The sequence below is a fragment of the Pelophylax lessonae genome, assembly GCF_965119305.1.
Source record: "Pelophylax lessonae genome assembly, chromosome: 10".
NCBI classification, from domain to species: Eukaryota; Metazoa; Chordata; class Amphibia; order Anura; family Ranidae; genus Pelophylax; species Pelophylax lessonae.
This window is the reverse complement of record NC_138777.1, coordinates 164,137,853-164,153,059: the sequence shown is the minus strand read 5'-3', so window position 1 is coordinate 164,153,059 and position 15,207 is coordinate 164,137,853. Positions and strand designations below refer to the sequence as shown.

The 15,207-nt window shown below is 39.9% G+C and overlaps 1 protein-coding gene across 1 annotated transcript in view; it reads right to left on the bottom strand.

Annotated features, from left to right (window-relative positions):
• Window positions 1-6,588: 6,588 nt before the first annotated feature.
• LOC309564935 (uncharacterized protein) overlaps window positions 6,589-15,207 on the bottom strand; it is a 206,267-nt gene continuing 197,648 nt past the window's right edge. The window contains exons 12-15 of the mRNA XM_082269640.1: window positions 14,691-14,756; window positions 13,884-13,983; window positions 13,473-13,625; window positions 6,589-8,927 (exon numbers count right to left, since the gene is read on the bottom strand). Coding sequence (XP_082125766.1) covers window positions 7,399-8,927; window positions 13,473-13,625; window positions 13,884-13,983; window positions 14,691-14,756 — 1,848 coding nt within the window. The 3' untranslated portion in view covers window positions 6,589-7,398. The remainder of the gene's footprint in view (window positions 8,928-13,472; window positions 13,626-13,883; window positions 13,984-14,690; window positions 14,757-15,207) is intronic.

Genomic DNA, 15,207 nt, shown 5'->3' with positions numbered 1-15,207 from the left:
TTTTGGTCCATCCGACACCGCCAGGTTTCACCTCAGTCTGTTCAAGAGCTCAGTGATGCCCTGGTCCAGATCTGGGAAGAAATATCCCAGGACACCACCCGTCATCTCACTGGAGCATGCCAAGATGTTGGCAGGCATGCATAAAAGCATATACAAACTACTGAGTACCATTTTGAGTGCAATGAAATTTCATCAAAACGGGCTAGCCTGCTGCATCATTTTTTCACTTTTTTCATTTTTTTTGATCATTTTCATTTCCATCAAACGATATGGCATCCTTTCCTTCCTAACACATTACCCAGTCCATATCAGTCTAGACATCCAACATGATATTTTTCCCCATTGAGATCTGATGTGTTTTCAAAGTGTTCCTGTAATGTTTTTAAGCACTGTATAAAAGATAAATATTTCACTTTTAAAATAGAGAACTGCCACCAGTGTTATCTCAAAAGCGTGTGTCAAACACATATGTTGGCTTTTGACTCAATAGTAAGATGGCCGTGCGATGATGTCATGCCCAAGGTTCCATCCCCCCCAATACGCATTACTTGCAAGGCAGGGACTTCTTCAGTAGGGGTCAAACTCTTCCTGAGGGGAATATCGCTTGCTTTGACCTTCTGGTAATGCAGTAATCATGGCCTTAAGGTGAGCGGCCACTTTATATTATTTGGATTACAGTGTCACAGTGGTGATTAAACATTTGATTGGACTTTATATTTTACGCATTTTTTGGACTGTCAATACATTTTATTGTACACTACATATTTTGAGTATATTTGTACAGCATATTATTACTTCTCTTATTTAATATTTTACTACATGGTAAATCACTAAAGCAGACGCCACTAGTTCAGTGATCTCGCCCCACCTCTCCACTTCTTCTAGTCAGGGAATGCTCTGCATTAATTCAGAAAATGCAAAGCATGCTTTAAAATGGTGCCCATGCTAATTGACTGACCTCCTGTATTCACAAAGCATCAGGCCAGACACTCCGCACGGGACCCGGATGTAAATACTGATCACTGGAGTGTCGGTGTCTACTTCAGTGATTTCCAGCTTCCAGGGGCTTTGGCCAGGGCAGGTATGATATATAGCTAGTTACATTGGCACAAGCTGGACCAATGTAACTATGTAAAAATATACCATGCCTGGAGTTCAACTTTAAAAACTCAGTTATACCTATTGTCCTTCACTTCCGCATGATTCTTCCTTCTCTAATCTCCCGAAGTTTCCAGCCTTCACTGCTTTGTTGGTCAGTTGCTTTCTGACATCATCACATACAATGTCAGTCTAGTAGTCCTACAATGTAAGTGAGGACAGCGAAGGCCCATCCAACGATAATGTAAAAAGAAAAAAAAACCTGTTCATCTAGACAAAAACAATCTTTTGAACCTTGCAGTGTGGGGGAAGCCCTACTGCAAGAATAACGTTGAAATTCCCTGGAGTTCTGCTGTAAATCTAACCTGACCTTAATTTATTCTTCCCCCAGCTCTATTAATGGCCTCCTATAAAAATACTGTATAGTTTGTACTGTTTTTTACGAGTTAAGATCTGTGTCAACAGAGCTAACCAAAGCATATACTGTATAACCAACATTATTCATTTTGCTTTCCTGAAGCAAAAAATGCAATAGATACTTTAACTCGGGGGTGCTCAATATTGGCGCTTTTCCACTGCATGGAACCGAACGGTTCAGCTCGCTTTTGTGCTTTTCTACTGCTGGTACCGCATGGTATGGTGTAGGAACGGTTCGGTATGGTACGGTACGGCGTGGCGCTTTTCCACTGCATGGAACTTAACGGTACGGCTCTCAAAAACAGTACCACCTCGATTTTGGTTCCAAGAGGTTCCATAACCGGTACCATATCCCACAATCCTTTGCATGCAGTCACTACTAGCCACTGATTGGTCAGAGAATCCCACCCACCCCGTTGTTATCCCACCCACTTAACTTTAGTACTACTTTAGTGGAAAAGCAAACCATACCGTACCGTACCGAACCGTTCCAACACCGTACCATGCGGGCCAAGCAGGGCTGAGTAGAGCCGAGCCGGTACTTGCAGTGGAAAAGTGCCATATATGGCCCGCAGGCCACATGTGGCCCTCGGAGCCCTTTAATGTGGTCCTCGACCTCAAATCAGGGAAGCGCATGTTTGTTTCATCCTGCGGGTTTGGTGCACTTTCGAAAAGCGCACCACATCCTCAAGATATAATAGATGTCTATATCAGAGCGCAGCTAATCTGTAGATGCACTGCACCACACCAGCGGTGCAGGTAAACTGCAGTGCATCAGTGTGAAAGCAGCCTTATAGGGGGCTCAGGACAGTAAGAGCTTGTTTGCATTTGCAGTTTGGGGACTGTAAAACCCCATAGTTGAGGTGTGCTTTTATCACACACCTTCAACCACTGGTATAGCATCAGAGGTCACAATGGTGACCCCATCCCATGTTCCAGGGGGCCCATGTGGCTTCCCTGTCACATTCTGTTTTACACTTGGAAAGGAGTTGCGGCACGGACGGCAAATACAGAAACTGATCCTCTCAATTTTTCTCCTTTAACCCCTGAAAGCTGGGTTCTCCTCTCCCTCCCACTGGCAATCAGTGGCTGCAGGAGAAAAATGCTTATTATGGTATTCAAAATAAAAAATTTCAAAATTCCTAACCATTTAATTTCATTGTGGACCGCGAACGGTTACCAAATCACTTAAGTAGTCCTGGCTCTTCAAAGGTTTGAGCACCCCTGCCTTAACTGGAATATGACAACAAAATAAAGGCTGACATAAAAAAATAAGTTAAAAATGCAAAGTAACAGTCGGATTTGGTCGTAATAGCCAAGAGCTAGCCCTCCTTATGTGTACAGAGATTGAAAAATGGGATTTAGGTGTATCCATAACCAAAACTTGTTTCTTAGTTTTGTGTAGAAAAGGGAAAGGTTAGAGACATTTTGCCTCACTTCCTGTTCTGGGGACAATCTTTTACCAGACAAGAAGTGAGAAAAAATTGCAACAGGAAACAGACAAAAAAAAAGCTGACAGGGGTACAAATCCTTACCCATTCTATCCAAAATTAAAGATGATTTAACTATTGAGACATTTTAATGGTCTCCTTTAATCCTCATCATGGGGACTCAATCACAAAGCAAAGTTTAGTAGCATTATATTCTTATAGTGATAATAATATAATCTCCAAAGCATTATAAAGTTTTGTACGTAATCAGATTTTTGTTGGCCAATTTCCTGCTTGAATTTATCCATCATTTTTACAAGTATTTATAGAGTGATGATTTACAGCCTGAGGCGGGTGAACAAGACACAGTGATTGAGCAAAATGTTAAATTGTTGGAAAAATTGGTTTACAGGGAGTTAAATGTCACCAATGTCAATATGCCTACCAATCCTTAATTTTTTTTTTCTAATATAAAATTCTGGTTTTCTAGCTTTATAGCATACAGTAAAAATATCAACAGTGGAATCAAATGTTGAACTAATGAATTAAAATGAACACTTTATGAGAGAAATAAGTTAATGACCTTCCTGAAAATGCTATTTGCCTAGAATTTATATTGACAACTAGTTTCATTATCACTGGAGGCTGCAAGCACACTTATTTTGGTGTCAAAACACCACTCCCTCTCTTAGGATCAGTTCCAACCTGGCTTAGAATATTGCAATAATGTGCAAATAAGCTAATATTAGATGCTTGCCCTTCTGCTTATTACAGAAAAAGAGATATGAGCAATATCCTTACAGGTAAAAGCTGCCACTTTGCCTATTGACCCAGGCCTACTGTGGCTGTAATTGTGGCCCTACTGGCTCCAATCTGAATCACTGAACCAAAATAAGTGTGCAGATCAGGAAAGTCAAACATTCCTCTGTATTACTGTTCCAGGTCTATGGTTTACCCACTTGAGCTCCGGAAGGTTTTACCCCCTTCATGACCAGGCCATCGTTTGCTAGTCAGCACTACACTACTTTAACTGATAATTGTGCGGTCATGCAGCGCTGTACCCAAATACAATTTATATTATTATTTTTCACACAAATAGAGCTTTTTCTTGGTTGTATTTGAACACCTCTGGGTTTTTTATTTTTATGCAATATAAATGAAAAAAGACCAAACATTTTGAAAAAACACTTTTTTACTTTCTTACTTCTTTACTTTATAAACCATGTCCAATTAAAAAAGATATATATATATATATATATATATATATATATATATATATATATATATATATATATATTTTGGCCAGAATGTATTCTGCTACATGTCTTATGTAAAAAAAAAAAATTCAAAAGGTGTATATTGATTGGTTTGCATGAAAGTTATAGAATATATATATATATACATATATATATATACACACATACACTGTATATTGGAATTTTTTTGTTCTAGTAATGATGGTGATCAGCGGACTTATAATGGGACTGTGATAGTGTGGCGGCCAATTTGACACTAATTGACTAACTGCCACTGACATCACCAGTGACACTAATAGTGATCAGTGCTAATACTATATACTGTCACTGCACTAATGACACTGGCTGGAAAATGGGTTTGGTTGGGGGAAAAAAGCAATCACAAATGTAAACAATTTAGTGTTTACACCCGAGAACCCTCCCCTTCCTTTCACAATGAAGCAAGGAGTATTTATCAATAAAGACCCCTGGTGAGGGGATTTAATTGATTGTGGTATTTTGTTAACCCAATTGTTCTCCCCCCCCCCCATCTTCTTTACTAATGTCACCTATATATTTACCTCCTTCATCTCCCTCATCATGCATATTAAATCCTTTACCTCCTCCTCCTTCTGTGTAAAACCTGCACATTAATAATGTGCTGTATCTATTGCATCATTACCAAGTTCCAAGGTTTATTAGCATGACCAGAATGTTTATTTTCCTGAAAGAATTAAAAAAAAAAATGATTACTTTTTTTTTTTTTTAACATAAGGGAGGGGAAACCGCTTTACTTTTCAAAATGTTGGTTCTTTTTCCTTAATATAGTAAAAAAAAAACAGGGTTTATTAATTAAATGGGACCAAAACAATTCTGTCGCAAAGAATTTAAAACTAATTTAGGTAAAGAATTGCATTACCGAGTAATTGTTAAATTACCATTTCACTAAAAAAATGGCCTGGCAATAGAAGGTTGTGTAGAGGCTGGTACTCAAGTGGTTAAAGTACTGACAACAGAAACTCAACTTGACAGGCAGTTAGCAATTGTAGGATGAAAAGTTAGCAATAGCAACCTCTGGTTCTCCCATGAAATGTTTCCTATATCTCTCCACCTAGCTTTTATTATAAATCAAATTGTGAAATGTAAAAAAAAAATCAAGTTAAATCCCAATCCCATAAACTGGCCCCATCATTTTAAATGTAATGCAAATTGCACATGTCATGAAAAAAATAATCTCATACTACTGGACTTTTTCAAAAGTTCACTGCATGGGTTAAAGTGCTCTTATAAATACTACTTATTATTTTGCAGAGTTTAAAAACTCGACTTTTACACATTTTAATGTTGCTTTTCCTAAATATAGCAAACAGGAGTCTTCTGCATATTTCAGGTTTACAGCACATAACTGGAAAACGTATTTCTGGCTTGTATAATTGTCTGCCTGCTTTGCCCAGAAGTATGATCAGAGCTAGGAATAAAATCAGAGCCATCCCCTGCAATATAAGGGTCATAATTTCTCAGATAACTAACACTTTTCTCTGGTAAGAGGACACAGAAGATGCTTCTTTTCTGAAATTGCTCTGGTGATGAAAATAAAAGCAGGCCCTGATATTAAGCAGTCAGCTTGAGAAAGGACATGATAAAGCAGTGATGGTGAACCTTTTTGAGCCCGAGTGCCTAAACTGCGACACAAAATCAACGTATTTATTTCAAAGTGCCAACACTGCAATTAATAACAGCCACAGATAATGGCCTCAAGGGCCTTTCACCAATCCCAGCGACACAGCAACACTTCCTCCGAACAGATGTCCACTCACTCTCTGTTGTCCGTGGCAAGGCCCGCAACTGGCATTGCGGGGGGTATCCTCGCAGCCTCTCTGTCCCTGGCTCACAGTGTGCTGCTCCAGTCTTTCCCACAATGTTGATCTCTCTCTCTCTCTCTCACCATAGTCTTCCGGGACTAAATGTCCCATGGTGCACTTATCAACCTCCTTATTGGTGCTTGGCTGCAGCCAATGGGGAGGCAGGAGGAATCAAGAGCGGGCGGTGACCTCTGCAAGCGCTGCTCTATCCCTGTCCAGCGCTGCTTGACAGAAGGGGTCCGAGCGGGGAAATACACTGACAGTCCACGCTCGCTCCCCCCCTTGGGAGGATTAGAGAGCCCAGGCATCAGCGGCGGCAGCTTCCCAGTATAGCTGGCGTGCCCACAAAGAGGACCCTGCGTGCCAGCTGTGGCATGCGTGCCATAGGTTTGCCATCACTGTGATAAGGCATATCTCAGTTTACAACAGAAAGAATCAGTTTACATTACTTTTGCTAAGTTTCATGAGCTCGGCATAAAATGATTGTGGATTGCCCTTTTCAGCTGTGGGTCAATAAACTTGTTAAAATGGTAAATAAAATCTCATTTAGTGCTTAAATAATGGGGATAATTATTTCCTTTTATCTCTATGCCGAGTTGATGGAAGTCCGTGTATTTGCTGCACATATATATTGTGAAGGGTGCAGATTACGATAACATCTGTCGGATTCACACCCCTGACACGGTCATTTCCAAACTGATGAACCTACATGTATCATTGTCATTATCTGTTTAGTTCTGACGCTCCAGTCTTATTATAGATGAGCCCTGATATATAAGGATGAAATGTACCGTCTGAATTCTTATGGTGTTTAATACCTTTTAACTGTCTGAGGAAGCTACTAGCTGATTGTAACAGAAAGGTGATAACTTGTTACATAGTCTAGAGGTTACATGTTCGAAATTTTTAACAAGGTATGTATATTTAGTCAAAGGATGTAAACAGCTTGCATTTAACTTCCATAGCCACAACACAAAGCAATCACACAAAAAAAAGACCACATGCTAGTACTGTAATCAATGCAACATTTTGTACCTCTTAGAGATTGCGCAACTTTTGAGTATGCAATATTATTAAATACCAGACTTGCCAAGAGACTTCTTAAAAATAAAAGCAAAAACATGAAAATAGTAAAAAATAAGCACTTTGTGATTTGTTTATATTAAAAAGAATAGAAATTAAAAAAATGTTAAAATCCAGCCAGTCAAACCAGTGCAGCTGAAAATACTATGCGTGGTCCTGATTCCACAAGTCTCTTTAATGGGTCGTGCCTATTTTTATGGCCAGCATAAAAATGGCTCACATGCCACACAACATGATGTAGCACATGGCATGTCATGCTTGCTATTTTCTTGCCTAGAATGTTATGGACTTGGTCATCTGAGACACAGTTTGTTTACTTGAGTAAAAGTTGTTATCAGAAAGAGCTTTAAGAATAGCTGCTGGTTTCTCTGGTAATTTCGGCTTAGGACTTCTGGTTGGAAGCGGGAGGTTTGCCTGGAAAGTCACTGGGCCATTAACATATTTTTTTTGGCTTTCAGAATACGTTTGGTCACCTTTATTTTCCTGTGTGCTACAAGAAGCATACATGGTCTTGGACCTATTATTCAGCGGGTATGCTATCTGCTTGCTGTCCTCAAATCCTTGTATGGTACCGTGACAGACTTGAACTGAGGTAATAGTCTTAATAACTTGGAAGGGACTAAAGTTTTCATTTAAAGAAGGAGAGGAAGTTGTGCGAGAACTGAGTTGCCCTTTTATTCCAGAATGACTAGTAAGCAATGAAGGCACACTGCCGGATGGTCCTTGGTAGCAAAACATAGGTTTCAGCTGTGGGAGCTTTCCTAAACTTTTGTTTTGTTCATCGGACAAGTCAAGAACATTACAGATATCAGACTGCAAAGTTTCTTTTTCTAATTCATTCAAAGATGAATCGGTAGGACATGGAGGCCATTCTTCTTGATCTAAATCAGACATGTTATCATACTGTGAAGAACATCTCCTGGTCTCTAATTCTGGGGGCAGAAGGAAACCCTGTTGTCCTGTATTAATGGTGGCCGTTCTTTCATCTTCTAGAGTAGGAAGAATACATTCTGCAGCTTGAGAGAGGGACAAGGAGTCAGAAGAAGGATCATTCCTAATAACGGACAATGTCTCACTCTCACTTTGTGAGGAATGAACGTTTTCATCAGAACATATTACTTCAGCATTTAATGCTGGTGTGACCACTTCTGTTATGTCATTCGGCTGCAGGTGTTGTGATTGACTAGTGTCAGTACCATCTGTGGCTTTGGAACTGCCCATTATCTTGTCCCCATCACATTCTTGCTTACATTCTGTAATAGCGGAACTGGTAACTGGTTCATTAAGGCTGTTGACTATTGTATTAGATTCAGATGACCCTTCTGTTTCAGAACTGGGCTTAAGTATACTTTCATCCTGATCATTTGACCCCAAAATGGTTTCTTGGCACAAAATGTTTTCTGCTTTATTGTTTAGGGAAATGTTGGGGGATGTGACATTTTGAAGCTTTGACTTATCTGCTGGAGCTTTCATAGAAACATGCTCCACAGTAAACTGGTCCGCATCCATAGGAGTGTTTACTACCTCTTCTTCTACCGCGTCTTCTGCCTTGCTACTCATTCCTCCTACTGCAGTAGCTTTGGAAGTGCCATTTTGCTGTATGCCACATATTTGAGGCTTGATGTGATCAGTTGCATTTGAGTTATTATCATTAATGTCGATGGGAGGGGGTTTGTTGATTTGTTGGGAACTCTCCCCATCCGCCTTCTTTTGAACATTGGACTCTGCTACTACTTTAACTGGCTGTAAATGTACAGGAATATCCTGACCCAAAGTCTGTTTGGGAAACTCTTCAGCTTTACCTAAAAAAAATATAAAAAAAAATATAAAACACACACAAAGTTCAATAAAAAGCAGAAAAAAACTAAACTTGTATGTGCAGGTTACTGATTAGGTCAAGAAGCATTCTAATATGCTGGTTATGTCAGTGCATCCGGAAAGTATTCACAGCACTTAACTTTTCCACATTTTGTTATGTTATAGCCTTATTCCAAAATGGATTAAATTAATTAATTTCTTCTATATTCTACAAACAATACCCCATAATGACAATGTGATAGGAGTTTGTTTGAAATCTTTGCAAATGTATTAAAATAAAAAATAAAATAAAATCACAAATACATAATGTAAGTATTTACAGCCCTTGCTCAATACTTTGTTAAAGCAACTTTGGCAGCAATCACAGCTGCAAGTCTTTTTGACGCTACAAGCTTAGGCACACCTATTTTTTGGGCAGTTTCTCCCATTCTTCTTTGCAGGACCTCTCAAGCTCCATCAGATTGGATGGGGAGCATCGGGTTCAAATCTGGTATCTGGCTGGGCCACTCAAGGACATTCACAGAGTTGTCCCGTAGCCACTGCTTAATTATCTTGGCTGTGTGCTTAGGGTCACTGTCCTGTTGAAAGATTAACCTTCACCCCAGTCTGAGGTCCAGAGCGCTCTGGGGCAGGTCATCAACAATGTCTCTGTACATTGCTGCATTCATCTTTCCCTCAATCCTGACTAGTCTCCCAGTTCCTGCCACTAAAAAACATCCGCACAGCATGATGCTGCCACCACCATGCTTCACTGTAGGGATTGTATTGGCCAGGTGATGAGCAGTGCCTGGTTTTCTCCAGACATGAAGCTTGAGATTCAAGTCAAAGAGTTAAATCTTTGTTTCATCAGACCAGAGAATTTTCTTTCTCGTGGTTTGAGAGTCCTTCAGGTGCTGTCCTGTGTCTTTTACTGAGAAATGGATTCCCTCTGGCCACTCTACCATACAGGTCTGACTGGTGGAGTGCTGCACAGATGGTTGTTCTTCTGGAAGGTTCGCCTCTCTCCACAGAGAAACGCTGGAGCTCTGTCAGAGTGACCTCCCCGACTAAGGCCCTTCTCCCCCGATCGCTCATTGTGGCCAGGAGGCCTGCTCTAGGAAGAGTCCTGGTGGTTCCAAACTTCTTCCATTTATGGAAGATGGAGGCCACTGTGCTCATTGGGACCTCAATGCTGCAGACATTTTTCTGTATCCTTACCCAGATATGTGCCTCAATACAATCCTGTCACCAAGGTCTACAGGCAATTTCTTGGACTTCATGGCATGGTTTGTTCTCTGAAATGCACTGTTACCTGTGGGACTTTATATAGACAGGTGTGCGTCTACCAAAGCATGTCCAATCAACTGAATTTACCACAGGTGAACTCCAATCAAGTTGTAGAAACATCTCAAGGATTATCAAGTGAAAGCAGGATGCACATGAGCTCAATTTTGAATGTCATGGCAATGGCTGTGAATACTTGTACATGTGATTGTATCCTTTTTTTTTTTTTTTTAAATAAAAATTTGCAAAGATTACAAACAACCTTCTTTCATGTTGTCATTATGCGGTATTGTTTGTAGAATTTTAAAGGGAAAATATTGAATTTAATCCATTTTGGAATAAGGCTGTAACATAACAAAATGTGGAAAAAGTGAAGCGATGTGAATACGTTTTGGATTCACTGTATTTTAACCTGTACTATGAGCACTTAAAGCTGAACCTTACCCAAAAGAGGAAGTTCTGCTTATTTGCATCCTGTCTACTGCCACATTTGGCACTATTTTTGGTAGAAGGTATCTGGTTTTGACAGGTAGCCGCTCCCACTTCCTGTCAGATCGGTATGACAAACTGTGCGGAAGTTTGACCTCCCCTCCTTCCCCCCGCTGCCATCTGGGACACATCCCAGATGCCAGAAGACCGTGGGACCATTCACAAAGCGCAGCACGAAGTGCATTTCCAACATGCGCAGTAGGAAACTTCAGGAAGGCTTCACTGCCAGTTTCCCTTAGCTAAGATGCCGGCACCTACAACTGAAGCTGATTGAAGAATTGGCTTGGATGAGGACATTGCTGGATCCCTGGACAGGTAAGGGTCTTTATATTAACCACTTCCCATCTTCTGACAGCTCGTTCCTACATGTAAAATTCTACTTTTTTTTGCTAGAAAATTACTTAGAACCCCCAAACACTATATATATATTTTTTTTAGCAGAGGCCCTATAGCATTAAATGGTGTGTGTTACATATTTTGGGGTCACACGGTATTTGCGCAACAGGCTTTCAACTGCAACTTTTTGTGAAAAAAACCCTTCCATGATTTAAAAAAAGCCAAAACACTAAAGCTAGCCCAATTTTATGGTGTAATGTGAAAGATGATGTTATGCCGAGTAAATAAATGCCTAATATGTCACACTATAAAATTGCATTTCGGTGGCTAAAATTCTTTATAGGCAACGATTTAAACGCCTTTACAGGTTACCAGTTTAGCATTGCACAGGAGGTCTGGTGCTAGAATTATTGCTCTCGCTGTGATGTTCACGACAATACCTTACATGTGAGGTGCGATCACCGTTTACATATGCACGTGGGAGTAACATATGCGCTCCCATTTGCACGGAAGTACGGTGGGACGGGGGCGCTTTATATTTTTTATTATTATCATTTATTTTATACAGATTTTTCTTTTCCTTTTTTGTTTTTGGAATTAACTTTATTGCTATCACAAGGGATGAACAACATCCCTTGTGACAGCATGGGCCATGACAGGTCCTCTTTATGGAGAGATCCTGGGTCTATTTGACCCTAAATCTCTCTTCTAGTCTCCAATGCAGCCGATCAGACACAGATCGGTCTGATCAGGCACTTTCCTGGCCACTGGCGGCCAGGTAAACAAAGAGCTGGAACCGGAAAGTGACAAACTACTCATTGCTCCCAGTTTCCGGTGCTACAGAGAAAGATGAATGTCAGTTCCTCTCTCTCTGTTCAGGGCAGCCGATGCCGAATTTCTCCCCGGCTCCCCGATGGGACAGTAGAGCCCGGGAAAGGCGGCGGTGGCTGCGGGAGGGGGGTGGAACCCCGTTCCGCCACATGCAGAAGTGACTAAGTGACTAATTAGCCACTTGGATCACTTCTGCCTGAAAGGGAATCGCTAGTTGAAGAGATACATACCCGGATGATGCCTGTAGGTGCAGGCATCAGTCTGGTATAACCCCTAAAACCAAAGGACTGCATTATACATTTTCACTACAACTATTGAGTACATGACTCTTTCAGTACAGATAATGTACACATCGCATTTTAGAAAGTGTTATGAGTTAGGGAGTGTTATGAGATAGGTAGCCTTCTTTCTTCGATTTAGTGTATCCTTGCACAATGCTGGGAACTTAAAGCCCAACTACAACAAAAGATTTCATTTTTTTAGTGTTTTAGACAGAGTAAAGAAGGGTTAAAACTTCTACCAAGTTTTCTACTGTCTGTGCACCCTTTGGGGAGAATTCTATTCACTTCCTTTCCAGGAGCCAGATAGAAATGGAAGTAAATAGGGGGGTCATTTTTTGCGTAGGAACATGGACAACAATAAAAATCGAATGGAAATTAGATTGCCTTCCCAATTCTATTCAGTCACAACTGTGGATTGAGTTTGGTTTTCAGTAAAGTCTTGACATGTGACACCTATTTTTAAAGTAGTTTAGTTAATATATAATTTTATTCAATATATTTTTTTTCAAGAAACAGGCTATATTATGATATTATGTGCTTGTGCTTTTTTAATAGTAATTTTAAATTAAACTTTTGTGAGATTGGATTGTGGTAAAAAGAATGCTGGTGCTTATAATATATTGACTACCATGTCTCTGCTCAAGCATTTCAGCACCTAGTATAGAAGACCGTGTACAGGTTGCAGGTGCTAGAAGATACTCTGCAAAATAATTTCTGACTGGAGATAGGATAAGGACAGGACAGGATTGAATAAATACCATACAACAGGTTACCAAAAAAACCCTACCTAAATATAGTGGGCAAGTTATGTTTTTGAGCCCATTGTATTATTCACGAATCATAGGCTCTCTTTGGATATCTCAAAGTTTTACTGGGCACAATGGGTAATGCCAAGCTACTAAAAACATTCATGTACACAACATAGAGGATTATAATTGGTTGACATGGGTTACTGTGCACAAAAGAACTATAGACTCAGAATAAAACATTGCTGACAGGTAGGCTTTTATTGCATACTCTGTATATCTCCTCTGCAATAGAAGTTTTTCCTCTGCCTGCCAGCAGTGGTTCTCCTAAATTCACACTGAGCTGAGCAACCTAGTCATGTTTTGCTCTCACAATGAATTAACGCTTATGTGCTGAAGTAATGTCATTCTGGGCTGGCCATCAAGATAACTGAAGATGCCAAACCCGGAAGACGACTGGGCAAAAATGTCAGTGGCAGCGCGGGAGATTGCGAATGTTGCAAAGCTGCAGGGGAGGCACGTACAGGAGATGTTAGATCTGCTTCAAGAATTCACACTCATTAATAGATGGAAAAGAATGTACCTGGAGGAGGAAGCTCAAGTTTCATTTTCTTTAGCTCTGCCATCGATGTCTGTAATTGTTCAACCACAATATCATCATCGTAGCTCAAGGAACGGGCAATCTTCTCTTGGAGAAATTCCCGAAGGTCCTCCATTGACATTTTCAACAAGCGTTCTATGCACAGAGATGTAAAATAGGTTCAAGAGATGCTGCTTGCCAACAGATGCCCAAAATACATGGAGTTAAATCTGTGATACTACAAATTATAGCAATGACAGACAGTGTTTAGAATTATGAAGCTTAGAAAATACAATGCCATTCTATCCCTTCCATTATATTCCATATATTAAAAAATGTATACTTTTATGAATTGAGACATGCAACCTCCTTTAATATGGGTTACACTAGATTTGATTCATGGAAATGTCCTACTTTTATGCAGCTTCAATATGGTGTAAGCCATGGCTGGAAGCACTCGCTCGCCTTCCAAAATATAGATGTCCCACAGCCTTAGAGTGAGTGTAAATGGTGTCTGGAAAAGAAAGCAAAACAGGAAATGAGGTTAACTGTCTCGTCAATGCAGCTGTACATTCTGTGCATAAGTATACATTTTTGCTGCTGGGTAAGTACACATGGGATTGCTACAAAATGCATACAACACCAGAGATCAGACTATAGCAACAGTTTCACCCACGTATAAAGCAGAAAGGGTCTGAGCTGAGAACCTTGAGGAACCAGACTGGTCATAGGATACTCAGCAATCTGACCAATTCATCTTTGCTTTTTGTGGACTAAGTAAAGATAAATCCAAGGCAGTTTACTGTTGCTTTGTCTTCAGTACTAAGAACATGGGCAAATAGGTACTGAATAGAAGATGAGCATTGGACAAAAGCTGTGAAAAGAGATTATTACAAAGATCAGATTTTTATTATAACCCTATGAATGATCATAACCCTATATTTGTCAAGGCCAATAAGAACTAGATGATGTACTAAAACGCTGAAGTCAAGCTTAGTTCACTTTATTGTTGGCCCCCATTGCTCAAATCTCCCTCCATTCACCTGGGGAAGCAAAGTGATGTACAGGATCTGAAAATTCCCTGAGAGCTTTTTTTTTCTGCACAGTGCAAGCCATTTATAGATAAAACTTGTCAGAATATACATGGCCCACTGTTGTCATGTATTTAATCAAAAGTGTACTTCGGTAAAGGTAAAGTCTGAACATTTTTTTTGTACTTACCCGGTCTAAGAAGCACTGCAAAAACCACTTTGTTGTATAAATGCCAGTAGACATATCCTCCTTGTCCTAGGAAAAATTTAGGCATGCTGTATTAAATCTCATAACGCCACAAGCGCTGCTATAATTTAGGTGCAAATACTTATATTTACTACAGTCATAATATCATATTGTAGAAGTGGTTCACAAGTGGCACAATTCATAGGGCTTAATCACCCAAATTCAAGCATTAGCCTTAAACGAATCGATTCATGTGATGGTTATCTAGCTTTTCACAAAATATATGTTACTGCAGTTTTATGACTGGAAAAACTCAACGTTTTTCCAGTAACACCCACATTTTGGTTGTTTTATGATTCCACACAATTAAAAGTAATGCATAATAGGTACCTCACAGGATAACAATTTAACAGTGGTTAAAATAAGCAAGTCTAACTTTCATTCTGAAGAGAATGCATCATACTGCATGTTTGGCAGGTCAAGTGGCAGTAACAAAGCCACTGCTACAATGAAAAAGAGA